This window comes from Emiliania huxleyi, assembly GCF_000372725.1.
Source record: "Emiliania huxleyi CCMP1516 chromosome Unknown EMIHUscaffold_18, whole genome shotgun sequence".
Classification (NCBI taxonomy): Eukaryota; Haptophyta; order Isochrysidales; family Noelaerhabdaceae; genus Emiliania; species Emiliania huxleyi.
Genome location: NW_005200784.1, coordinates 1080966 through 1105386, shown reverse-complemented (window position 1 = coordinate 1105386; position 24421 = coordinate 1080966). Strand labels below are relative to the sequence as shown.

The window sequence follows — 24421 nt, the reverse complement described above, 5'->3', positions numbered from 1 at the left end:
ACGTCGGTCGCGCCGCCGCCGAGCGCGTACGAGGCTGCGGCGCACGACGCGCAGGGCAGCGGCGCAGTCGGGTCGACGTCGATGTCGGTGCCCGCTTTCGACAAGGCGGGCACGGAGCGCTTCGCCGGGCAAGACTCGATCTACGCCACCTCGGTCGCGCCGCCGCCGAGCGCGTACGAGGCTGCGGCGCACGACGCGCAGGGCAGCGGCGCAGTCGGGTCGACGTCGATGTCGGTGCCCGCTTTCGACAAGGCGGGCACGGAGCGCTTCGCCGGGCAAGACTCGATCTACGCCACCTCGGTCGCGCCGCCGCCGAGCGCGTACGAGGCTGCGGCGCACGACGCGCAGGGCAGCGGCGCAGTCGGGTCGACGTCGATGTCGGTGCCCGCTTTCGACAAGGCGGGCACGGAGCGCTTCGCGGACGACCATTCTATCTACCGGAAGGGCTTGCGCAAGTCCACCGTCGGCGCGCACCAGTGCCTTGATTTGGGTGGGCACCCGTGGTCTCTGCCACTGCCGCGAGTCGCGCGTCGTTCACCCGCTCGTCGTGCGCCGTAGGCAATCGACGACCCCTTGGCCGCGGCGCCGAGCTCAAGGCTGCCCTGAAGTCCATCTCGGATCGGATCGGCCCCCGCGAGTAGCCCGCGAGTAGGAAGACAGCGTTGCTCAATGTCGCTCCAGCCACGCGCCCAGCGCAAGCTTCGACAACGCGGCTCCAGGCTCTGCAGATGCATTCCCTCTCCTCCAGGGCGGCGCGAGAGGATTCCCATGCAAATCGACGAACGGACACCGGTTGCCCGCCGACTCTTGTGTTGTTGTGTGGAGAGAGTCCAGGCTGCCGCCCCCGATCAGTGTGATCTCTCCACGAGAAGCAGGCGGGACTCTCGTGTGGAGAGTCGCCGCTCTAACGAGTGGGCAGGAGGGGATTGAGGCGTGAGGGGTCCAACTGTGTGCTGTGGTCTGTGCGTTGCCCACGGCGACACCGCGCGCAGAGCGCGGTGGCCGGCGACCGTCTAGCTACACGCGTGGAGTTCCGTCTACGGACTCTGCCCGTGAGCCGTGTGTGTGCCGGCGGTCGGCGCGCGCGGTGGTGCTGGTGGACGGGGTCACGGCGATATGTTAAAATTCACAGCACTTGCGACTTGCCCCCTCTGCCTCTCGTTCAAGTAGTGACTTGGATGGGTCGGGGCGCCGTCGGTGTCACGACGCGCACACAGAAATCGGAATGGATAAGAGTGTCAGTGAAGAGACCCGTCGCCGTCCCGCGTCCGCAGCGCGCAGGCGCAGGCCGTGCAAGTGCATACGGCTCTATCCTCTTAGAGAAAAGAAAGACGCCAGACGACGCCGACACCGCTCGCAATGTCTCTGGACCTTCGTGAAGGGACGGTAGATTGTTGCGGTGATACCCACGTAATCCTCGCACGGAAGCACGCTTGTTGCGGCTGATTTCACACTCGACAGGTTGTCACAGCGGGTGGCGTCAACGGCCGAGGAGCAATGTTCCAGGAGCGCGGCTTCGGCGCCGCGCTGTTACGGCTCCAAGCTGTCCGCCCATCCACCCGGGCCTGCCCAGCGCGCGGCGCTGCTGCTGCGGGGCGACTTGGCGCACCTCGTCGGGCACCACCCGCTCCACTCGCATGTATTGCCCCTCGTACACATTGACATTCTCCACCACAACCTTGAGCCCCGAGCGCTGGCCGCCGCCGCGAGAGGGCTCGAAGGAGCGTACCCTCGAGGCCAGGCCAGTGAACTCGACCATGTGGCGAGCCCTGGAGATGCCGAGTATCGGCTGCAGACGAAGGCTGCCTTGCATCGCCGCTCGCTGGCTTGGTCGAAAAAAAAAAGGTCAGCGCGAAGGCGCTCTCAAAAAAGCTTATACCGACTGCACTCCAAGTGCTCCAAGTCAGCGGCACTCCCCGGGCACACACTACTCGCTAGGAGCTGGCAGCAACGGTCTCCAAGCTCCTCACCTCCCAGCTTTTGAGCGCCCTTTCCTGAGCCGTCGAAACGGGCGGAATTCCTCCCGCATTGGCTTGCGAGTCCTCGCAGCAGCAGCAGGAGCAGCAACTCGGGCACGCAGAGCACGCCTCTCGCGACGCGTCGCCCTTGGCGCAAGGCTGGCAGGTGATGACATCCACCGCCGCAGCCGTGCCGAGTGCGGCGGGGCAGATGCAGCACGTCTCTATGCAGTCCCGATAGCTGCACGCATGGCATGCGCCGCACAGCCCAACTTTGAGGCCGCCTTTGATGTCGCCCTTGATCGAGTCCAGTAGCGTTTGGACGTCGAGTCCGCCGTTCTCGTAGCGAATCACGAGCGGGTGCTCTGGAGTTAGTTGTGTCAGCAGCCCGAGAAGAATTTCCTGCGTGGGGTGGGGGGGGGGTGATTGGGGGCGGGGTCGGGTGCGCGGGTGGCCCCCGCAAAGCACATCACAGACCTTTGGCAGCGTCTCCTCGAGGTAGTCAGGCAGCTTCATCCCCCCGAAGAAGGCCTTGACGTCGAGCTCCCAGTCCACCTTGGATATGGAGATCACGGGTGAGAACTGACTGCCTAAGCACTCGCAGTGAGCACTGGCCCGACCCCGCCTCTGGCGGGTCGTCCTCAGCATTCATCACGTGCAGCTTGACCGTGAAGGCAAACTCGGTCGGGTCTACGTACGGCTCGCTCGATCCGGGCTCCGGCTCCAGCTCTTGGCTCCTCCCAGAGTCGACGGTGAACTCGCCGCTGATCCGGAGATTGCGGACGCCAAGCTCCCGTCCCTTGGCAGTTGCGATCTCGATGTCGGGCGCGTACCACTGAGTCCCTGCGGGCGGGCCACGTGGATCACCCAAATCCAATGCTACGAGTGCGAGGGGAGAGCGAGGGAACGCGTACCATCGAGCTTGAGCTTGAGGCACTCGTGAAACATGATTTCTAGGCTGAGGGTCACCGAGAGAACAAAGGTACGAGGGTCGCTGGCGGCCTCTGCCGCCGTCGCCACCACCCACAAGGTATCAGGGTCAAAGCTAGTGGCGCCGGGCATCTGAAAGTCAAAGTCGTTGAACTGCGCGCGAAGGATTTCAATGACGTCTTTCTCCCAGTACTCGGAGCCCTGGGGGGGGGGGGGGGGGGGCAAACAACATGGCGCTGGGTGTTGGCTCTGGTGAGTCGGCCGGAGACACAGGCGCACCTCCTCGAGCGAGGCGAAACTTGCCTTGAGCGTATATGGAGGTAATGGCAAGCCGCCGCCAATCTCTGCAACTACGTTCTCCTCCGCGAGAGCGTCCCTGAGCTGCCCCGCTGCCTGACCTGTCAGCTGCGACTGGTAGACACCGCCGTGCTGCAGCAACAGCCTCGCGCGCTCCTCTGAGACGGGGCTGAACCTGTAACACTTGCTTAGATCCACCAAACACTTGGTTTGAGCTGCTAAGTCGACCCCCTGCACCAGCGGACTTGCTACGATGGAGACCTGGCGAGCATGGCGAGCAGTGGGACGGGGCTGAGGGTGTCGGCCTTTGTGTGCTGTGCTTGGGGGACTCGCGGCTCGGGAGCCACTCACGTTTGTCGTGCACAGCCCGATGAGCGCCTTGCCGAGCTCGTACCGGATGGTGTGCTTGAAAATCTCGAGGCCACCGCGTAGGAATCGTCCGGCGAGCGTCTTCCCGTCCGAATCATTAAAGTCAGGGTCTCCTGGGTTTCTGTTGGGAATCGGCTTGACGGGCGCAATGCTCTTCTTGCAGCAGGGCGACGTGCCGCAGCAGGGCGAGCCGCACTTTGCGCAACAGGGCGACTGGCCGCACTTTGCACACTTAGCCTTGCAGCCCGCCGTGCAGTCCTTGATGCCGCTGGCGATCCGGTCCATCGCTGCGCGATCGGTCCGCCAGCAACGAGGACGCGTGCACAACAATTACGAACGCGGGAATTTTACGTGGCGCCACGACTTCTTTTTCCGTTTTCTAAAAGGAGGTCAATTGGGAGAGGAGTTCAACTCGTACGAGCCCGTTCCTTACGCCGCATTAGAGTCCGAACCCAAAACTGGAGATGTTTGGGGGGTAGGGTAGGCGGCAGTCGCCTCGGGGATTGATTGATTGTTTGTTGGCCTGTATCAATGACCATGTTTCCGGAAACCAAAAAGGAAACGAGAGGGTCCCCAGCACTTTGCGCTTCCGGAAATTTCCAGGGAAACTAGAGGGTGTTTGGTGCTCCATTCTGGCAACTCTCGAGTTTCCCTCAGTCTGAGAGCTGGTCTGGGGCAAACCCGGTATTTTGCCGATTTGGCTGATTTGGGGCCCAAACCAGCTGATTTCCACGGAGTTTCCTCGGGAAACTAGAGAGGAAACGAGAGGGTGCTGTGGAGAAACACGGAAGGAAACGAGACGGGGTGCGCGAGGAAACATGGGATACAGCCTAAGGGGATTGGAGGTTCACCCCCTACCCCCCCCCTTTGCCCCACTGCACACCAGGGTTGGTGGACTAATGTTAGAACGGTGTTGGCACGTTAACGGTTAACACCACACAGCCGCAGAGGTGTTAGAACGTGCTAACACTGCCACTCGGGAGGTGTTGGCACGCTCCGTTAGAGGGGTGGGGAGGCTTAGGCGCGAATTCTTTGAAGGAGCGAGCGCTACCAGAGTCCAGAGTTGTCACGCGACCACACGCCCACGCGCTCGCTGGGCGGTGCTGAGACTGGCCGCAGCGCGATGAACGGCAACGACGAGCCGCGTGCTTGTGCTGCATGCAAGCTGGTCTTCGAGCACCAGAATGCAGCGGCACACAGCTGCAAGCAATGCAAACTGCCGGTGCACTCGTGGGTGGCGTGCGATATGGTGTGGATGCCAGAAGAAGGCGAGTACTTCTGCGGCAAGCCCTGCCTCGAGGCGTACAACGCCAGCGGCGTGCGCAGCGAGGGCGCCCTGCCGCTCCGCCAGCGGGTCGACTCGCCTGAGGAGCCCCCGGGCCAGGGTGGCGGCGGCAAGGAGGCTGGCGGCGAGGAGGGCGGTGGCAAGGGCGGCGGCGAGAGTGGCGGCGAGGGCGGCGGCGGCGAGGGCGGCGGCGGCGAGGGCGGCGGCGAGGGCGGCAGCTCGTCAAGGGCAGCAAGCGCGGTCGCCAGGCCCACCCGGCCGCCGCACCCATCAAGTATGAGCACAAGGCGGAGGACTGCCTCTAGAGAGGTGCGTGTGTCGGGGTTGGTGTACGGCGCGCTCGTCTCGTTGTGTGCGTGAGTCATCTACCTTGGTTGGACCCGCCTGTCTGGGGAGGGGAGGGGCTGTTGCTGCCCTTGGTTTTATTAAAAAACAGGCGGGCATGTGGTCATATTCACTTCACACCCGCAGCTGCGATTGCGAACATGTCCATTCTTCAGCGGGCCGGCGTCTTGCCACAGTTCTCGTACAGCTCCTCGAGCTCCACCCAGCGCGTTGTCGGTGAATCCAGCGTCATTGCTGTCCTCTTTGAAGGTGCCTCGCGTGAGGTAGCACACGGCCTTGTCGGCAGCAGCCAGCCTGTTGCGCCGCTTCTTTGCGATGAGCTGCTCGGGCTCGCAGAAGCGCATGCCGAACACTGCCTCAATCTTGAAGCAGAATGTCGGCACAACCGCATCGTCCGCACCGCCACCTGCCAGCCGCGCCTGGCGCAGCGCCGATGCTGCCTTTTGGCACCGGTAGCGAGCGCACATGGTGCGGTGCGCGTACTTGAGCAGGCGGTGCGAGCCGCAGTTGGCGCAGGGGCCCTGGGAGTAGGGCGCGCGCGGCATTGACGCGGACCCAGGTATTTCTCGGGTATACCTGCAAAAAACCTGCTGGTACCTGGTTTTTTGCAGGTATACCCAGGTTTTACCCTGCTAACGGCTGTGCTAACGCTTGTTTTGGGACTGCCGTTCGACTGTGCTAACACCGACCTTTGCGCCAAGTGTTGGCACCATCTGTAGTCAGTGCTGCCCCTGAGGTGTGCTAATGTTAGTCCACCAACCCTGCGTGCACACATCCAGGGACCAGGCATAGCGCTACCGCCTAGCCCGGCTACCCCCCAAGGCCGCCGTCCCGAGCCCGCCAATCGTGGTCTGTACTGCTACGCATATGCAAGGAGGCTGAGCCCTGGCTGTCAGGCTGTCAGGTGCTGTCAGGTGATCTGTCGGGCTGTCGGGCACTGTCAGGCACTGTCAGGTGCCTCTGTCAGACCAGCTGTCAGGTGCTGTCAGTGCTGTCGGGTGCTGTCGGGTGCGTGTCTGACATCAGAGGTGCTCTGTAGCTGTCGGGTGCTGTCGGAGCTGTCGGGTGTTGCTGTCAGACGCTGTCGGGGCTGTCAGAGCTGTCAGGCTGCTGCTGCTGTCAGACGTAGGCCGGTGCTGTCAGGTGCTGTCAGGTGGTGCTGTCGGGGTGCTGTCAGGCTCTGGCACACACCAGCCACACTTATGACACTATCAAGAGGAGACCAGCAGGACTCTGCTACACATACTCTAGTCCCTACTCTGCCTCCGGTCCCACCATCTTCTTCATGGTGGACGTCACCAGATCTTCTTGTCTGCCGCACTGAGTCTGGAAGGCCTCCCCATCGTTGTCGCTCGTCAGCTTGTAGTACTTGCACGCTCTGTTCTGGTAGCGCGGGCCGTCTGCGGGGGGTCCCGTCACCCTTTTCCCTCACGGTACCACCGGAGGATAAAGAGGCCCTTGGCGTCGTTGATGAAGACCCCGTTGTGCTGCTGGCCAGGCGGCGGCGGGGGCGCTGACGCCGATGACGCCGGCGGCTACGCAGCTGCCCCCCTCCTACGGCGTGATCACGCCCCGGCAGCGGCGGCCGCCTGGGGAGCGCAGATGGCGGCGCAGGCGCAGGCGGCGGGCCGGCGGCGGCGGCACAGACGGCGGCGGCCACCCCCATCCAGACGCCGTAGGCATATGGCTGTAGGGCCCCAGAAGGCTAGCTGGTAGCTTCATTTGTAGTTGTAGCACAGCCGCGGGTCCGCAGAGGTGGGGCGGGAGGGTTGAGAGAGAGACCCATGAGGCATGACCATCCCATGACACTGCATGGACCACACTCACATGTGTCTTTGCATGTAATAGTTTTGTAATACCCTCATGGGGCACAAGAAAGAGGCTGCACGGCCTATGTACGGTCTGTGCTGCTGTCGGGCTGGTCGGGCTGTCGGGCTGTCAGCGCTGCTGTCAGGCCACTGTGTGCTGTCGGGCTGTCGGGCAGCTGTCAGGCTGTCACGTTGGGGCCTGACAGCGACGGAGCACCTCTGATTTCAGACTCTGCTGTCAGCGCTGCATGTCAGATACGTGCTGTCAGGCTGTCGGAGAAAGTGCTGTCAGCGCTGTCAGGCTGTCGGGCGCTGTCAGGCGCTGTCCGGGGGTTGCTGTCAGGCTGAGAGGCACACCCCGATCGGCCGAAGGTGGATGCAGAAGACAGACTCGTAATACGCAAGACATTTGTAGCTCCCTCAGGCGCCACTTGGCTTGGGCACGACACCGAAATACGCGACGTCTGGCCGACGCACTATGGATCGCGGGCGCGTATTTACATAACATGGCCGATCTGTACATTCTGGGCGACTACATATGCGTAGCAGTACAGACCACCTCCCGAGCCCGCAGCGCCATGAGATCGCCGCGTCCAGCTGCAAGAGCACGAACGACGCGAGCGTGCCAGATGTAGGAAGGTGAAGAACAGTCAGGCTCGGACTGGACACCAACGCGGTATGGGTGGACGCGGGACAGATGATGACGACACGCTCGAGCGACACACTGCCAGATCAGCAGGCAGCGCACTCGTACCCTCCCTGCCCAAGTCGCTACCCAGCGGCGCGAAAATTGTGCGATGTCGGCAAGCTCTTTGCCCGAGAGCTCCCTGGCCCTCTTGCAGGGCGTCTGCGACGATATCGCTGCGACGGGCAGCGGTGTGTTTGCCGCCGCACCGCGCCGCCCGCCACCGCGCTCCACAGTTCTCACCGTTCCCGGCGCCCTCCCGCGCAGCCTCGGATCGGCACTGGAAGCTGCTCGCGTTCCTGTGCCCTGAGGCGCTTCAAGGCGCCGCCGAAATTGTGGACCATCGAACCGTGCAGCGCGTGGTCGCGCAAGAGAGCCGCCGGGTCTTTCACCTTGTCAGCGCCTCGAGTGGCTCCAAGCGGGCGCACCCGCACGTGTGCCTGCCCAGCTTTTGCACGTGCGCCTCGTATTGCCACAAGGTCGCCACACGGCCGGACGCGCTCGCGTGCAAGCATGGGCTTGCCGTCTTGCTGGCCGAGGCTCTCGGACGCACGCAGTCCGCGGAGCACAGCGACGTGGCTTGGGCCAACAGCCTCTCGCACCACCTGCAGCTGGCGATGATTGACCATGGGAGCCACTGATGACGTGAGACAAGCTAAACGCGACCATCCCGCGATTGCTTCGAGAACACGCACATGACATCTGTCGGGCTCCTCGGTTGCTTGAATCGCCAATCGGCGCCAGCCCTTGACCCGCCGCGCCCCGCCGACCGCACCACGCTCTGCACAGTATGAGAGAACGAGGGACGTAGGCGTCATGCGCGGCGTGAGGATCTGCCACAGCCCAGTGGGCGAATGATGGGCTCTGCCGACTATGATCGAGCGCGTCGAAGTGGTGTGAGCGTCGCACGGCTCTTACGTATGCCGAGTCGGAGGGTAACGCGTGAGTTTGTAATTGGGAAAGGGCTTCTCGGCGCTCTATGTGGCGTCGCAGAGCGGGTGAGCGGCGTCGGTAGTAACACTTCACGCGCAAAAGCATTACTCTACCGCCTCTCTGGCTCTGCTTTTGACCCCTCCCCTACCTCGGGCGCCGCCTCGATGGGTGCAGCTATCTCTGCCTCTGGCCCCTCGCCCTGCAGCTCCCCTCCCCCGGGCGCCGACTCGACAGGTGCAGCCACCGGCGGCGGCGCGGCCCCACCCCCGGCGCCTGGTTGTGGTTCGGCTCCACTGTCCTCGGTTGTTGCACCACCGTCCGCTTCGCCTGGAGCCTCCTCGCTGCCGGCACCGGCCGGTTCGCTCGCATCCGCAGACGCCTTTTGAGCCTCCTCAGACGCCGCCTCCTTGTCGCCCTCCGCCTCTTCCGCCTCCTCTCCGCCCTCCTCCTCCCGCTTCGCCGCCTCCGCGTCAGGCTCTGTCGTACCCTCTCTATGCCCATCCGCCTCGATCACTGCCTCTTGGGCCTCCCTTCCCTCCTCTGCCGCCTCCGCCTCTGCATCTTCCGCCTCGGTCTTGCCCGGCTCTTCTGCCACCTCGGGCTCGCCCAGTTCGCCCGCCTCTGTCTCTCCCGCGTCCGTCGGGGGGTCAATCACACTCTCCGTCTGCGCATCATCATGCTCAGCCTCCACGCGAACCGCGCCTGATTCGGCGCCTGATTCGGCCTCCGCATCTGTGCCATCGAGAGACGTTTCCTCCGTCACCGCCTCACCTTGCGGCGTCGCCTCGCCCCCGACATTTGCCGATCCTGGCGCCACCTCCTCGCCCACAGCTGCCACCTCAGTCTCGCCCACCACGGGCTCGCTACCTGCTCCTGGCACAACGTCTGAGACATCCACCGCCTCTGGTGCGTCCGCCTTTTGAACCTCTGTCGGTGCGCTGGCGGTTAGCTTGGCTATCTCCTCGCCCGCGGACCCGGGCCTGCCTAGCTCGCCTTCGTCCCCGCCAATAGACTCTGCTTCACCCGCAACCTCGATTACAGAAGCCGGAGAGCCAGCAGGTTTCATCGTGGCTGCGTCGCCCCCCTCCCCGTTGGGCTCATCCACGGCCAACGCACGTTGCGGCACCTCGGCCTCCATGGCCTCTCTGGCCTCCTCTGCCTCGCCGGTCACCTCGTTGACACGCTTTGCCTCCGTCTCGGCCTGTGATGGAGTTGGCATTGGCTCCGGTGCCTCCACAACCACGGCGGTCTCGCGAGCTGGCTCGCGCGGGGGAGCAGACTTGAGCAGCGGCGCAGCAGCAAGCGGCTGTTGGACAAAAGGCGCTGGTGGCGGGACCTATCCCACCATGGAAACGCTCAAGGAGTGAAAGAACCGTGCGATCCTGGCCCATGCGCGCCTGCTGGGCTCCATTCTCTTGCTCCTCGGCAGCAGTAGCGGCGTTGGCGCAAGAATGCGCAGAGGGATCTGAAGCCTGGGCGGTGGGTTCGGCGACCGGAGTCTCTGCAAGTGCGGCTTCGCCAAGCAGGGCTACTTGATGCTCCATCTGTCGCAGTTCCAGTTCCTTGCCATGCAGCAGCTGCAGGGCAGGCAAGGGAGACTTGTTTGGCCATGTCACGGAAAGTGGACTGCGGAGAGAGAAGATTGTGCGGCTAGTGGAGTGGGATCGGGAGAGTTGCCTGCGCGAGCACACGCTCGGCTGGCCCGCCTACGAGTGCAAAACGCAACCTCAGCAGCGCTACTGGCGTGCATCAGGCGGGTTGCGTGCAACCACCGTCGGTGGGCAGGGAGAGGAGCGAAGTTTCAAGATCTTCGCTCCCAAAGGCGAGCGCCGCCTGTAGCGAACGAGGACGGCGTTGACACCTAGCTCGTTGCCGAGGTGCTGCGTTCCGCTCGAGGCCTCGAGATCGGCCACGTGCTTGCGCTCCGCGTGCAGCTCGGCAAAGAGCGTTTGGACCACGGCCCCCTCCTTCTCCCGCCGTTCAGGGTCGGCCCTGCGCCACGATCGAGCGATCGCGAGAGGGGGCGTCAAACATCGGTGATTGGGGTATCTTGGTTGGGCGAACGGGCAGAGCCCACCCTTCACGCAGCTCGCGAAGCTCGTCTTGCAGGCGCTCGATGGTGGCACACTCGGGCTCGCCGCTGCGGGGTGCAGCTAGCGCCTCGCGCTCTACCGAGGTCCGCCGCGCCACCTCGGCCTTCAGCTCGGTCTCCTTCGCAGCGAGCGCCTCGCGGAGTGAGCTAACCTCGATGGACAGCTCCGCCTGCCGAGCCTACTCACCACGATTATCCCAATCAAATTCGAGCCCTCCTCTCGGCCAGGACGCTCTTGTGCACCGAGGCATCGCGAAGTCGAGAGACCACAAACTCCGCTGCCTTAGCGCGTCCGCCGCGTGCGCCCTCGCCGCCGGCACCAGCGAGGGCAGCGACCTGTGTGCGGTGTTGAGGCATCAGCCACAGGATCTGACTCGTGAGCGCGGCGTGCGTGCGTTGGGTCGGATACTAGAGTACATGGACATGGGTGGTTTCCGGTCCGATGCGCAGATTTCCTGTTCGTGCAGCGACGCCGTCTCGCGCTCAGCCCGCGCCGCCGCCTCAGACGCCGCCTCGCGCGCTCGTGCCTCAGCCTCGTACGCGGTTTTGGCAGCCACCTCTGCCTCCTCCCGTTGTTTCTTTGTGGCGATCAACTCGCGCTCGAGTGCGCCTAAGGTTGAATGGGAGAGTCACACTCGAGAGAGGTTGGGGAAGACTCGTGTCGAAAAGGAGAAACTCTGCCCCAACGTCGAGAGGAGGCCTGATTTGCGCTCTGGGCGCGCGCAAGCCTCTCCCGCAGCATCGACACCTCCCGCGCGCGCTCAACCACGAACTGTTGCAGCTCGGCGGGCAGCGCGCCGCAGTTGCCGCCGCCGCCACTACTGCTGCCGAGGCTGCCGCCAAAGTCACTCTTCCCGTACCCACTCACCGCGCCCACCTTGCTTGCAGCTGCGGCATACTCGAGCTGAGCAAGCGAAGAACGAAGCTGTGCCACCTCCTCGTCTCGAAGGCGGCACGCCTAGCGTACAGATGCCATCAAGTCTCGCCACGCACCGCTTAGTACTCTGGCCGAGTGTGTATCTCAACCCTCTTGCTTCCAACGGGGCTAACTCCCTCGACGGCGCACCTGCGTCGCCGAGCGCGCCTCTGCCTCAGCGAGAAGCACTGCCTTGCCATCGTCGCGCTGCGAGAGAGCTAGTACCCGACGCTCGGTCTTACTGAGGCGCGCCCGCACCGCTAGCAGCTGTTGCTGCTGCGTAACGGCAACTGCCTCGAGCCGTGCCGCGCGCGATGACTCAGCCCCTGGGGAGCGACCAGCTGCGGCGGCAGCGGCAGCGGCATTCCGCCGCGCCTCGCGCCTCCCAAGGGGCGATTTGGGATGCTCCTCGGCATCGCGCACGGAAGCGCTCATCGCTCGGACCTGGTCGTGAAGCGTGTCGAGCTCATGCCGGATGGAGCTGCTACCCTGAACGCCCTTGTCTTTGCCAGCATCACCATCTCGCCACGGCGGAGGGGCACCTTGGAGGGGCGCTCTCGCTGGAGGTGGCACGTTCCCGAACGGGCCCTCAACAGGCTCGCCCTCGTACGATTCGCTCGTTCGCATCTGCTCCGAATCGCGTAGCGGCGGCGGTGGTGGCGGCGGCGGCCCTGGCGGCGGGGAAACGGATCGTGCAAAGAAGGCCTCGTTGGGCCGAGCGCCAGACTGAAGCTCAGCAGGCGGTCGGCGGACTGGGCTCGCGCCTTGAGACGAGCTGCTGAACCACGCGGTGCGTCCGTCATCGCGCGGCAGCCCAGCTGCATGAGCCTACGGTGGCGATGCGGCGGCGTGATGCGTCGCGCTCCCTGTTGGCGCAAGGTTGCAAGAGAGAGGCCTGAGCCCGTTGTCCTGCGGAGGATGCTCTCGCAGCCGCTGCCCTTTCAGCAGCAAGGCGCTCACCTAAGGCAGGATAGCGGTCGTGACGTCCGCGACCAGACTTGTCAAGGACCGGTCGGGTTTTCCGGGGGAGGGGGGGGGGGGCGGGAGAGAGATCGAGCGAGACTTCTAGGGCGTCTCGCCAGTGCAATCGACGGTCCAGACGCGGGAGTCAAAGCCAAATCGGACATTGTCGCCGTGGCGCAGCGGCTCACGCGTGTCGCGCAGGCGCACGTTGTTGAGGAAGCAACCGTTGAGCGACCCCAGGTCACGGAGAGCCGCGGTGCGGCCAGAGCCATCGACTTCGAGCATCGCATGTTCGCCTGTCGGACAGAAGGGCCAGATGCTGCACACAAACAGGCCCAAAGGAGCAGCTAATCTTTGCTCTCGGCAGCGGGTGGGAGGGTGGGTGGGTGTGGCTGGTGAGGGCTCGGCGTGCAATGCGTTCTGCTTCCGCTCTCCTGAGACCGATCGACTCTTGAGCACGAGGTCGGAATCGGGCCGGCGCCCAACCGTGTAGCAGCGCCCAGACTAGGCGGGACAGGGTGGACGGTTAATACAGGGATGCAAGCAGGCGGCCGTGCCTCCCCAGGCGGGGCGCCACCTCGAGGGGCAGTGCTGCCGTGTCACTCTTGAGGTAACCCCAGCCGGCGCTCGGGAGCGGTGGCTCCTGCGCCGCTCCTGGCAGCACGCCGCTGTCACCCTGCCGTCGCGAAATCATCGGCCGAACGGCCCCGGCAGGGGGCCGGGCCTGAACGTTGCTCAGCGGCAGCGTCGCGTTCACCGACGGGGTCGACCGTTTCCTTTCTGCGCCATTCACGTAAACGCACAACCCCGGGCCCATTCACCCACCTCGTCATTCTTCTTTGGTGGGGATAGACCGGATAGTTGCTTCCCTGTGCGGTAGGTAGGAAATTTGCCGCGAGTCAGTGTACGCAGACCCCCTCTCCGGCAGGGAGCCGGAACCCAGTTGTGCTCGCCGGCATTGTGCATGGCGCTGACAGCCGCGACCGTGACATATTGGCGCGGCCGTGGACGCTGTGAGCCGTTGCGAGTCGTGCTCGCCTGCGGAGGTGTGCGATTTGTCGGCAAGTACCTTGAGAAGAAGGCGGATATGGATGCCCTAAAGGCCTCCGGCAAGCTGGAGTACGACCAGGTGCCGCTCGTTGAGGCAGACGGGCTCAATCTCGTGCAGGGTACTCCGACCGCGGTTTACCTGGCGCAGGGCTGTGGCCTGTGGCCCGAAATGCCAAAGGAGCAGTACATTTGCGGGCACATCCTCGCAGCGACGCAGGACGCCCGTGGCCCGCTCGTGAGCTTCCCGTTCCACCTCGACGAGCAGCGCTGCCTCGAGGAGCTTCAGTCGCCGAAAGGGCTGCTCGGCCGCTTCGCGCCTCGGTGGGAGGCGCTGCTGGGCGAGGGGAAGCCTTACTTTCTGGGCGCGACCCCGTCGCTGGCCGACTGTGCCGTGTATGAGGCGTCTCACTCTAAGGACTAGACCCTTCACCTATGAGGAACACTCTCTTCTCCTTGCCCGCTCCCCACCGCTGATTCCCCTGCCGCCCGCTCGAGGTGCTCGACTTTGTGCGCCACGTCTATGGCGAGGAGAGACTTAAGGCGCTCTTTGGCGCGTTCCCGCTGCTTCTCGCGCACCACGACCGCGTGCTTGGCTTGGGGCACATGAGGGAGTGGCGCGACGTGGGGAGGAAGGAGGCGGGCTGGGCAGGGAGGCGCGGAGCCGAGGGCTCAGCACCGCGATTGCCGCACCACTGCCGCGTTGGCTCGTTAGGCGTTCCTCGACTGGCCCGAATATGCCGCAAGCGTTCGCGCGACGCTCGGCTTTTAAGCCGAGTTCGATTTCTCCGCGACCACTTTGCCCGGTGTTTCTTTCCTTCAACTCCCGTTAAAGATGGGAAGCCCCGGGACTTCTTTTCTGTCTCGCACGACACTGACTGTACTGGCGTGCCACAATTCTTTTCAAGAGGCCGGAAGCGCGGCCGATTTCGGTTTGAGCCTCGAGCGGGCAAAATGAGCCTCGAGGCGGAGCGTCCCCTGCCGTTATCGCTGTCGGACGCCTCTTTCACGACCTCACCGGCGCTGCAGCTCGGTTCCGAGCGCAGCGTCAGCGAGATGGAGTTCGACATGGTGGCGCCGGCACTCACTGCGACGCTGCTGCTGGCAAACACATCCGAGGTGCCGCTGGGCTACAAGGCCAAGACCAACGCTCCGCGGCGCTGGCTCGTGCGCCCCAACATTGCAGCCATCCCGCCAGGCGGCACGCTCCGCGTGAGCCTGTCGCTGCTCGGGCCTCCGGGCAGCCTCCTCGCTGTTAGCTCGCTCAACGAGGACCGGGTGCTGATCCTCTCGGCGCCGCTCGAGGAGGAGGAGGTGGTGGAGGCGCTCGAGCAGCGGCGGGAGATCCCTTCCAGCCTGCACGAGGCTGCGCCCGCCGCCTCTGTCTGCCGGCTCTCCGTCCGCTTGCTGCTGCAGCCGCCCTCAGCGCTGCCCTCTCCGCGCTCGTCCTCGTCTGGCTCGCGGCCGCCCTCTGTCGCCGACGCGCCCCGCGCTCCCGCCGCCTCGCCGCCATCGACGCCCTCGCCGCCGCCGCGGAGAGCGGACGCCAGCCCTCCCGACGCCACGCCCGGCTCTGCAAAGCTGGCCGTCGCCGAGCGAGTCGCGCGGCTGCAGCGGGCAGAACGCGCTCGCGCCTGCCGGCGCCCCCTGCGCCTCCGCCCTGATCCTCGTCCGGACGTGTGCTCGAAGGCGCATCCGCCGCCTCACGCCGGCGCCGCCGACTCGGGAAGCGGCGTCGACGAGACGTCTGTGCCTCCCCCCCCCCCCCTCCCTCGTAGCCTTCTGGCCGCCCTCAGCCGCCCTCAGCCGCCCTCCCGTGCACCTTCAGCAGCCCGCTAGCCGCCTCCGGGCTCGGGGCGGGTGGGGCATCCGTCTCTCCCGCGCGGCTGCAGGTCGTCGTCCTACTTGCCGTATGAAGAGGCCGGCAAGGACAGCGTCCGGTCCAGTCCTCGCAGCGGCGCAGGCAGGGCGCAGAGGGCAGCGCCGCCGCTCTGCCCGCCGCCCAGCCGCCCTCCTCACGCCCCAGGCTCGGCGGTGCTTGCGGAGAAGGCGGCCGCGGCGGGGCCGGACGAGGAGGAGGAGGACGAGGCGGCGGCGGCGAGGCGCGAGAGGGCTGTCCGGTGGGCCGTCCGCTTGCTGCCCGCCGCCCGGTGCGTGCGCCTGAGGCCGAGGAGGGCGGCATGTGGCCGACGGTGCGTGAGAGCCGAGCGTGGCGAGCCTGTAGGGACGGCGCGGCCGCAGAGTGGGTCGTCTGGCTGGCGCGGCTCTTCGAGCTCTTCTTCGCGGCGAGCGACGAGCTCGAGCCGTGGCTCAAGTGGAAGGCGTACGACGTGGTGTGGGCCGCGCTGCTGCTGCTGCTCGCGCGCCGCTCGAGGCGGATCGCGAGGTTACGGGAGGTGCTCGACCTCTGACACGTGCCGCGGGCTCTCTCCACGAGATTGGCACTCTTGCGCACCCTCTACAGCGCACCCCGGTCGGTTGCGCGACGGCCGCCGGGGGCTCGGCCGTGAGTCCCCCATCGCATGCCGCATGGGCAATATTATGCGCATATGCCGCAAAAAAGTGGCGTCCCCGGCGCCGCGCGTGCCCTGGCTGTCTGTTTACTGTTAATCTCGCTAGGCTCGCCGCCCCCCCCCCCCCCCCCCGCGGCCGCGCGCGCGGGTACGTCGTCGCACGTCGGTCCCGTCGGCCGTCGCACCGCGACTCGCAGCGGCGAGCCGCGGGCGCGAAAAACACACTCCGACCACGCCACACAACATCTCACACAGCGTCCTTCATTTTCCGCAGCGCACTTCCGAGTGCGGTGTCGTCCTCGCCGGCCTGCGAGGCGGAGGGCGCGGGAGCTGCTGGAGCGACGGGGCTGAGAGTGGCCGGCGGCGGCGCTGGGTGGGCGGCAAGGGCGTCACACCTCCCTGACCCGATGCAACGTGTGCTGCGCCGCGGGTGCTGCCTCGGCATTTTTCGCAATCGATCCGTCGGCCAGCAGCAAGCCGCCGTCGGGTAGCCTCCGCACCGCGCCCTCCGGCAGCCCCAGATCGCGCGGCTTTCGGCTGTCCTTGTACATGTTTGCTGCATGGAGCCCTGGCAGGAAAGAAAGAGTCGGTTGCGGCGGCTAGGAGGGAAGGGCGTGAGTGGGCAGCGGCGCGCCCAGCACGATGGATAACAGCACCCAGAAGCGGCGGTCGCCGAACCGGATGCCGCCCTCCGGCACAAAGAGGTCCCACATCTTCTGCTGCATCTCGGCTTCAGCTGCGAGGCGCTTGACGGTCGCCTCGCTAGGCCGACTGTGCGGCGCAAGCGGCGGCCCTTTATATGAGCAGTGACGCGAGCCCATGCGCGCCAGCGTGCTCGTTGAGCGGCACCGCAGGGCGGAGAGCATCGGATCGGACGCCTGATCGAATTCTTTTCAGACATTCGGGGAGCAACCCCTCTTTTCTTGCCGCCACACTTCCACGGTGGGATCGAGCGCCATTTCTCTTTTGCTTTGGAAACACGCTAGACAGGGCGTTGACGGGGGTCGTGGGGTGCAAGGAGCGTGGCCGTCAGGTGGACGGACCGCTCGACCACTCGACTGGAAAGGGATGGGTCAAAGACCACGCGTATGGAAAGGGGTGGGTCAAGACGGATACGGGCTGGAAGTGGAGGGGGGCGCAGTACTACGACGCGAAGTGGGTCAAGAAAGCCATAACTAAGAACGAATCGGGGAGAACCGGAGCCCCGGGAGGACGGAAGGGGGAGCTCCGGGACCGAGGACTAAGCAAGTGTCTGTGTGTTTGGGCGTGGTGTACAGTGTGATTTCCAGTAGCTCCGATTGGAGGAGGTGTCCTGCAGTTAAGGGGAAACCCGGTACGCGGGTCCAACCCTCGGAGACCCGTGTTTACTTTTACGGCCCTTTCCCTGCGAACGCGCACCCCCGGGGCTAGGGCTCTCTAGCCCGTAACCCGATCCCGATCATCCGGCCCGCTGGGTGCGCTTCTTAGCTCCTCGGCCCTGGATGTGAGGTTACCGACTGCACTCCAAGTGCTCCAAGTGCGGCTGGTGCTCGTGGAAACTTTGGGTGGCATTGCGCCGCCCACCATGCAAGCAGTTCCTCCACGTGTTCGCCAAGGAAGCGGTGGGCACCAACACGGACCGGACGGTGTATGGGGCGGCGTCGGCGAGCGCCTCCTCCTTTGAGCTTTGTCGTCCACCACACGCAGCAGATCTCCATGGCGGGCGGTGGCGGGCGACGCCGAAAACATCAACAAGCAGGCGCGCAAGATGCGCACCAACTGGATCAAGAACAAGCAAGCGGCAAACGGCCTCTTGTCCTCGGCCCCAGTGTGGGGTGCCCGCGCCGCCTAGCTCTGCGGACGGGCCCCTCCACCCTTCACGTACGGATCATGTAGTCCCCACACTCGCTGTCGTGGGATCGCTTGTCATGTGAGAGAGGGAGTTGTCGATTTGTTATTTTCTCTCTTTTGACCGCGCAAAAAAGGGTGGCTAAGGGCTCTGGCTGCCCGCAAGGCGCCCGCGTCGCCGACGCGGTACCATTGACTAATCCCGGAATTCACACCCACACGACCAAATAGCGAAAATCCGAACACCGTGCAAAAACCACTGAACGTCGGACGAAGAACGGCGGGGCAAGTTTGGCAAACTCCATAACATGGTTGGGCGATCCGGCGCTTCCTTCGATTGCACGGACGAAATGATCGCGGAAAAGCGGGACCGCCATCGCGACATCGGGGTTCATATGCCGAGCCTGCTCGGCCTGCCATGTGCGCGCGCGCCTCGCCCGAGCGCAGCCACCTGCGGACCTGGCCAGCCTGTTCCTGGCTCGTGCCCAGCCTCTCCTTCCGCTGCCGCCGGCCTCGCAGTCCCGCCTGCCATCACGCTGCAGAGCCTGCGTAGACGCCACAAACGCCAATTGTGCAGCCCACAGCCCTGGCAACTGAGGGCGAGGGCCAGCAGTATACGACGACGACGGCATCTCACACCCCGCGCGCTGGCCAGCGCCATCAGCCCCTCACGGCCCGGCCCAACCTCCCTTCGCTAGCGCCATCGCCTCCAGCGGCAGCGCCTCCAATCAAGCCGCACCTCTCTTCTTCAGCGAATGCAGCGGCAGCACCACGTCAGAGGCCGGGCCGATTGGCGGACCTGCATGCCCAGCCATGCCCCCCACTCCCCACCGCCACCCGTTTGGATCGATCAGCTGACAGCTCCACCAGCTCCCACCACCGCGTGTCGTGTCATGAAGCATGATAGATAGACATAGAAAGCATGAACCACCGAACGGTCTGGTCTCCAAAAAGAGCTCTCGGCGGGCTGCGCGCGCCTGCGCGCCCCGCCCCTTTTGCGCAGCAACACCTTAAACTTCATGGCCCTCTCCAAATTCGGGTCGGAGCGCACAGCGGAGTGGGCCCCGAGTTTGAAAAAGGCGACGGGCGCTGCGTCCTAGCCTCCAACAACGCCTCCCCGGCGCAGAGGGGCCCCCGGAGGGATGCTCAACCGCCCCACGCCACGCCGCTTGCGGCGGTCCTATTGCGCCGCAAGTTCTTATTCCCACTTCGGCGCGCCCTGTACACACACATATGGCGCCGCCACTGCCGCCCGATCCGCCGCCGCCGCCGCCGCCCGAGGACAACTTCTTCGGCGGCGGCGCCGCAACGAAGCCAGCCGCTGCGCCATCAAAGCTCGGTCGCAAGGTCGGCGGCGTCGGCATGAAGCTGGGCAGCAAGCTGGGCGGGAGCAAGCTGGCGCGTCCGAACAAGCTCTTTGCCTCCGCCAGTGCCGGCGACCTTGACGACGATGCGACGCCAAAGCCGGAGGCGCGCGCCGCGGCCCTCCCGCGTCCCGGGCTCGCGTCTCGCGCGCAGCTGTCGTCGCCGACGCCGGGGCGCTTCGTCCCGACCGGAGCGGACTCGCTGCACGGCGCCGCCGCCGCCGCCGCCTCGGCCGCTGCCGCGATTGGCCAGTCGCTGGGCGCGGCGCCGGCCGCTGCGCCGGCCGACGCGGCCGCTGCGCCGAGCAGCAGCGGCCGGTCGGGGCGATGGGGCCCCGGGCGGGCGGCGGCGCCTGCCGCCGCGGCGGGGGCGGGGGAGGCTTCGGCGTCGGGCGAGGCGGAGGCGGGCGAGACGCGGCGCGGCAGCTACACCTTTGGCCGCCGGTACGAGGTTGGGACCCTCAAGCGGCTGCGCGACTCCGAGGCGGCGCTTCGCTCGATCGACGTGTACGAGAACCTCGGCGTGGTGGGGCGGGGCGCCTTCAACAAGATCTACAAGGCGCGCGGGAGGGAGGGAGGGGCGCCCGCCGCCCACCGACCCCCCACCTGACGCCCCCCGCCTGCCCCCTCTCGCGCCCCTCGGGCAGGCGCGGCACCGAGAGAGCGGCGAGCTGGTCGCCCTCAAGGCGATGCAGCTGCTGCCGAGCAGCGGGGTGGGGGCGGGGCGGAAGGCGTGCCCCCTCCCGCGAGCCTTCCTGGAGCCGCGTGTGAGCTCCTCTGTAGGTCGACGTGGACGAGGGCGTGCCCCTCGAGATGGCGAGACATAGCCGAGACATAGCCGAGGTACACCCGAGACACAAGCCGAGGCACAAGCAGAGGTACAGCCGAGGCACAGCCGAGGTGCAGGGACAGCCGAGGTAGAGGGTGAGGGCGTGCCGGGAGGGGAGGGCGGGAGGAGGGGGAGGGCAGGGGTGGTGCGGGCCGTGGTCTTCTTTCACCGCGCCCGCGCTGCGTCAGGTGCGGGAGATGTCCATCCTGCTCTCGCTCCGCCACCCGAACGTGGCGCGGGCTCGCCGAGGGGCGGCCGCTCGCACGGCCGCGAGCCCTGGTGACGGGTCGGCCGTGCGTGGGCAGGTGCGCGTGCACGAGGTGGTCCTCGACCAGCAGCAGATGTTCCTGGTGATGGAGCTCGTCGAGTACGACCTCGGTCACGCCGCAAGCCAGGAGCCATGGCTACGGCCGTCCCTCTCCCACCCTCCCTCCGCCTGAGTGCAGGCCTGCTCATAGAGCACATGAGGACGCCCTTCGCAGAGGCGCAGGCTAAGTGCCTCTGCATGCAGCTCCTCTCCGCCCTCGCCGCCGTCCACGCCACCTTCACCCTCCACCGAGACCTCAAGCAGACCAACCTTCTTCTCGACCGGAACGGCGACCCGCCAGTAGCGACACGGCAGTAGCGGCACGGCGGTACACACGCCACTCCGCACTCACACCCATCCGACCGCGAGACGCCCCCTCCCACCCACACACCCACACACAGGCGTGCTCAAGCTGTGCGACTTTGGGCTCTCCCGTCGCGCGAGCGGGCTGCCGGGCGCGCAGCCGTGCACGCCGGACGTGCAGTCGCTCTGGTGCGCCGGCGCCGACCGTCCACGACCCGTCCACGACCCGTCCACGACCCGTCCACGACCCGTCCACGACCCGTCCACGACCCGTGTCTCCGTGCGTCCTCAGGTACCGCGCGCCCGAGGTGCTGCTGGGCGAGCGGCGGTACGGCAAGGCGGTGGACATGTGGTCGCTGGGCTGCATCCTCGCCGAGTGGCTGCAGCGAGGCGCGGCAGCTTGCGCTCGGAAGGGGCGGGGCGCGAGAGGGGAGAACGCGGGCGGGCACTGCTGGCGGGGGAGGGGGCCTAGGGGGGGGGGGAGCACCCTCTCCGCCTCGAGCGGCTCCGCCCCGGCCTCTGCTCAGGCGAGCCCCTCTTCCAGGGGACCTCCGAGGCGGAGCAGGTGAACGTCATCTTCAAGGCCACGCCCCTCCCCCCTCCCCCCGCCTCCGGGCAGAGACAGCGCGCCGGCAGCCCCCTCGAGCACACGCCTGCTTTGGGCTTTGCAGGGGGGGGGCACCCCTTGGGGGGGGTGGGGGCCAACTTTCCCCTGGGGGCCCGCGGTTTCTTAAAACCTTTTCCAAATTTTTAAAGGGCAGGAGGGGAGGTTTGGCCCGGAGGGGGGGGTTTCCCTCCAGCAAGGGCATTTGGGGGAAGCCCTCCCCCCTTTTTTTCCCCGGTTTGCCCCCCCGGGGTTGTCCCCCCCCCCCCCCCCGGGAGCGGGCTCCCTCATAAACTTGCCAAAAAGCTGGTTGCCCAAACGTTTTCCCGCCGTTGGAAAGGGGGGACACGGCCCCGCCGCCGCGGGGGGAAAGAAACGCATCGGCCGGACCCCCCCCCCTTTTCGGGCCCCCCCCCCCCCCCCCCCCGCGTGCGCAGGAGCCGAACCAGCCGGCGCTGGCGCACCACCGCACCACTGCGCTCGCCAACGAGGGGTTCGACCTCCTCGACTCCCTCCTCACCCCCGACCCGGAGCAGCGCGCGACAGCGCCCTCCGCGCTGCACCACGCTTGGTTCACGGCGGCGCCGCCACCCGCGCCGCTCTCCCGCTCGGAGATCCGCATGCTGCGCCGGCACCGCGACGAGGCAATCTCGAGCGGCGCGCACGACAAGGCGATCGCCCTCCAGAAGGCGCAAGCCTCGATCAAAATCGCCGCCGACGCCGCAGCCGCCGCAGCCGCAGCCGCCGCCGCCGAGAAGGCGGCGATGCTAGCGGCGGCCGGCTTCCGGGTCGGCTGACTTGGCCTCGCGCGAGGCGGCGGCCAGCGCGCTGCACGACGCCTTTGTTTCCCGGCTTCTTCTGCACCCCCGTACGCGTCCGCACCGGCGCTTTATTCCAGCCCAGGGAGCCCCCGGCGGCGGGCAGCACGCCCACGCACAGCGGCTCGACACGGCGCAGCGGCGGGGGCACCACACTCCACACCGCCGACCGCCGGTGTCGCTGTCGGGTGTGCGTTTTGAGACCGAGAGCGACCCAGCGGGACCCGGTTCGCGGTTCGCGGTTCGCGGTTGCGAGCAGACCGACCGAGGTGCGCGAGGAGGATATGTGCTTTCGCGTCGAAACAACGCGATTTAAGAAACAAATTCAGATGGATCGGGCCGGTGTCACGGACGGTCGCCGACGCAGGCTCACCACTCGCGCCCGCGCGCCCCCTCCCCTCGTCTCCCCAACACTGGCAACACCGCTCACCGCACACCGGCCCGCCCGCGCCGCCGCACGCGCCCGGGTGCGAAAGCACCTTATTTCAAGCTCATCATGCCGCGCGCTGCTTCTTGCCCGCGCCCCCGTCGGCGATCAGCCGCCGCTCCGCAGCGCGCGCGTGCCCCTCGAGCCCCTCGAGCCTCGCCAGCGCCACCGAGTCCTCCACCTGCCGCTGCGCCGCCACAAGGTCGTCGATCCGCATCCAGGTGCGCTGCCTCAGAAAGGTGTGGACGGAGAGGCCGCCCGTGTACTTTCCGGTGCCCGCCGTCGGCAGCACGTGGTTGGGGCCGGCGCCGTAGTCGCCGAGCACCTCCGCCGCGTGCGCGCCGATGAAGAGCCCGCCGTAGTTTGCGCAGCTCTCTCCGACCGCCTGCGCGTCGGCGGTCTGGATCTCGAGGTGCTCGGGCGCGATGCGGTCCGAGACGCGGACTGCCTCGGCGATGTCGCCCACCAGCACGGCGAACCCCTTCTGCACCGCTGGGATGGCAACCTCGCTCGTCGTCAGCGTCTCCAGCTGCGACTGCAGCGCGCGGTTGACAGAGGCGATGACGGCCGCGTCGGGCGTCACGAGGATCGGACGCGCCTCCACGTCGTGCTCCGCCTGCGCGAGCAAGTCCGCGGCGACCACCTGCGGGTCGGCGGACGCGTCCGCGATCACGAGCACCTCCGACGGCCCAGCCAGCATGTCGATCCCGCAGAAGCCAGAGACGATTGACTTTGCGGCCGTCACCCACTTGTTGCCCGGCCCGCAGATGAGGTCGACGGGGGCGAGCGCGTCGCCGAGGCCGTAGGCGAGGGCTGCGACGGCGTGCGCGCCGCCGACGGCGAGGAGCAGGTCGGCGCCCGCCACGTACGCCGCGGCGAGCGTCACCGGCGACGGGCGCGGCGAGGCGACCACGACTCGCCCGACACCGGCCGCGCGCGCAGTCACGGCCGTCATGATGACGGACGAGGGGAGCGGGTAGCGGCCTCCGGGCGCGTAGCAACCCGCGCTGCTCACGGGGACGACCTGCTGACCCGCCGCGCCACCCTCGATCTCCGTGCTCACCGTCGTGATGCTGGCCCGCTGCGCCTCTGCAAACGTGCGCACTCGCGCCGCGACCCGCTCGAGCAGGCCCTGCAGCGACGGCTCCGCCGCCTCGAAGGCGGCGCGAAGCTCGTCACGCGTGACGGTGTACTTGCGGTCGCCACTGGGCAGGTCGCCGAGCCGCCACGCGTGCTTGAGCAGGCCGTCTTCTTTGTTTGCCTTTACGTCCTCGATCATCGCGAGCGCCTGCTCGCGCGCCTGCGGGTCGACCGGCTCGAAGCAGGAGGCTGGCAGCTGATCGGCCTTGATGATGCGCAGGGTGGGCAAGTCGCTGCTAGGCATGGCAGCGACGAGGAGCAGTGGCAGCAGGAGTGTGACTGACACAAGCGAGCGCTAGTGAACCCCACGTCGTCCTCCGACGAGTCGGCGTCGGAGTCTGGGGGGGTGGGAGGCTCCGGGGCACCCGCTCGCGGTCCTTGGCCGCCTTGCCGCCCGCTCCGCCGCCGTCGCCGCCGCCACCGCCGCCTCCCGGTGGGGGGTCCTCCCCGTCGGGTGCGAGCGGCGGCTTGAGCCTCGAGCCGCTCGAGCTGCTTGCGAAGCACTCGCAGCTCCTCGGCCGAGTCCACAGGAGCGGGAGGCGCGGCTGGGGCCCCGTCGGTGCCCCCGCCAGCCCCCGAGGGAGGGGGCTCCGGCCCAGATCCATCCTTTGCCTCTGCGGGCCGTACGTCTTGGTCAGCGTCGGAAGCGCGCTTTGGCGCG

General features: G+C 66.6%; 10 protein-coding genes across 10 annotated transcripts; 4 read left to right on the top strand and 6 right to left on the bottom strand.

The window, feature by feature from the left end:
- Positions 1-1480: 1480 nt before the first annotated feature.
- On the bottom strand, positions 1481-1813 carry EMIHUDRAFT_203370 (hypothetical protein; the record flags this gene model as incomplete). The annotated part of the gene is made up of 1 exon (XM_005783578.1): positions 1481-1813. One exon carries the CDS (start codon positions 1811-1813, stop codon positions 1481-1483), a length of 333 nt encoding a protein of 110 aa, XP_005783635.1.
- A 4671-nt stretch (positions 1814-6484) lies between these two features.
- Positions 6485-7038, bottom strand: EMIHUDRAFT_352927 (hypothetical protein; the record flags this gene model as incomplete). Its single annotated transcript, XM_005783577.1, has 1 exon — positions 6485-7038. A coding segment is annotated over exon 1 (234 nt), but the record flags the coding sequence as incomplete, so codon positions are not given.
- A 460-nt stretch (positions 7039-7498) lies between these two features.
- On the top strand, positions 7499-8318 carry EMIHUDRAFT_203366 (hypothetical protein; the record flags this gene model as incomplete). The annotated part of the gene is made up of 3 exons (XM_005783576.1): positions 7499-7540; positions 7835-7868; positions 7945-8318. The coding sequence occupies 3 exons, from the start codon at positions 7499-7501 to the stop codon at positions 8316-8318; spliced, it is 450 nt and encodes a 149-aa protein (XP_005783633.1).
- Positions 8319-8719: 401 nt separating this feature from the next.
- Positions 8720-12245, bottom strand: EMIHUDRAFT_203365 (hypothetical protein; the record flags this gene model as incomplete). Its single annotated transcript, XM_005783575.1, has 12 exons — positions 8720-8809; positions 9206-9916; positions 9984-10031; positions 10104-10187; positions 10383-10602; positions 10688-10872; positions 10946-11038; positions 11260-11312; positions 11390-11474; positions 11571-11660; positions 11769-11944; positions 12161-12245. 12 exons carry the CDS (start codon positions 12243-12245, stop codon positions 8720-8722), a joined length of 1920 nt encoding a protein of 639 aa, XP_005783632.1.
- A 438-nt stretch (positions 12246-12683) lies between these two features.
- Positions 12684-13398, bottom strand: EMIHUDRAFT_203364 (hypothetical protein; the record flags this gene model as incomplete). Its single annotated transcript, XM_005783574.1, has 3 exons — positions 12684-12877; positions 13031-13085; positions 13159-13398. The coding sequence occupies 3 exons, from the start codon at positions 13396-13398 to the stop codon at positions 12684-12686; spliced, it is 489 nt and encodes a 162-aa protein (XP_005783631.1).
- A 147-nt stretch (positions 13399-13545) lies between these two features.
- EMIHUDRAFT_203363 (hypothetical protein) lies at positions 13546-14400 on the top strand (the record flags this gene model as incomplete). The annotated part of the gene is made up of 3 exons (XM_005783573.1): positions 13546-14022; positions 14127-14252; positions 14344-14400. 3 exons carry the CDS (start codon positions 13546-13548, stop codon positions 14398-14400), a joined length of 660 nt encoding a protein of 219 aa, XP_005783630.1.
- A 182-nt stretch (positions 14401-14582) lies between these two features.
- On the top strand, positions 14583-16039 carry EMIHUDRAFT_203362 (hypothetical protein; the record flags this gene model as incomplete). The annotated part of the gene is made up of 5 exons (XM_005783572.1): positions 14583-14942; positions 15318-15373; positions 15521-15573; positions 15655-15778; positions 15853-16039. The coding sequence occupies 5 exons, from the start codon at positions 14583-14585 to the stop codon at positions 16037-16039; spliced, it is 780 nt and encodes a 259-aa protein (XP_005783629.1).
- A 215-nt stretch (positions 16040-16254) lies between these two features.
- On the bottom strand, positions 16255-17004 carry EMIHUDRAFT_449706 (hypothetical protein). Its single transcript, XM_005783571.1, has 3 exons — positions 16776-17004; positions 16537-16709; positions 16255-16448 (listed from the first exon to the last, which is right to left on the bottom strand). Exons 1-3 carry the CDS (start codon positions 16960-16962, stop codon positions 16389-16391), a joined length of 420 nt encoding a protein of 139 aa, XP_005783628.1. The 5' UTR covers positions 16963-17004; the 3' UTR covers positions 16255-16388.
- A 2206-nt stretch (positions 17005-19210) lies between these two features.
- EMIHUDRAFT_426736 (hypothetical protein) lies at positions 19211-21340 on the top strand (the record flags this gene model as incomplete). Its single annotated transcript, XM_005783570.1, has 9 exons — positions 19211-19891; positions 19980-20045; positions 20116-20130; positions 20262-20269; positions 20349-20394; positions 20467-20539; positions 20608-20768; positions 20881-20960; positions 21064-21340. Exons 1-9 carry the CDS (start codon positions 19331-19333, stop codon positions 21338-21340), a joined length of 1287 nt encoding a protein of 428 aa, XP_005783627.1. The 5' UTR covers positions 19211-19330.
- Positions 21341-22729: 1389 nt separating this feature from the next.
- Positions 22730-23806, bottom strand: EMIHUDRAFT_53219 (hypothetical protein; the record flags this gene model as incomplete). Its single annotated transcript, XM_005783569.1, has 1 exon — positions 22730-23806. A coding segment is annotated over one exon (1077 nt), but the record flags the coding sequence as incomplete, so codon positions are not given.
- Between the last annotated feature and the right edge of the window lie 615 nt (positions 23807-24421).

Coding starts and splice junctions, on each gene's coding strand:
- EMIHUDRAFT_449706 (XM_005783571.1), bottom strand. CDS start 16,962: ATGGGCTCGCGTCACTGCTCATATAAAGGGCCGCCGCTTGCGCCGCAC. Junction 16,710..16,775: donor GCTGTTATCCATCGTGCTGG/GCGCGCCGCTGC, acceptor CTTTCCTGCCAG/GGCTCCATGCAGCAAACATG. Junction 16,449..16,536: donor CGTTGCATCGGGTCAGGGAG/GTGTGACGCCCT, acceptor TCCGCCTCGCAG/GCCGGCGAGGACGACACCGC.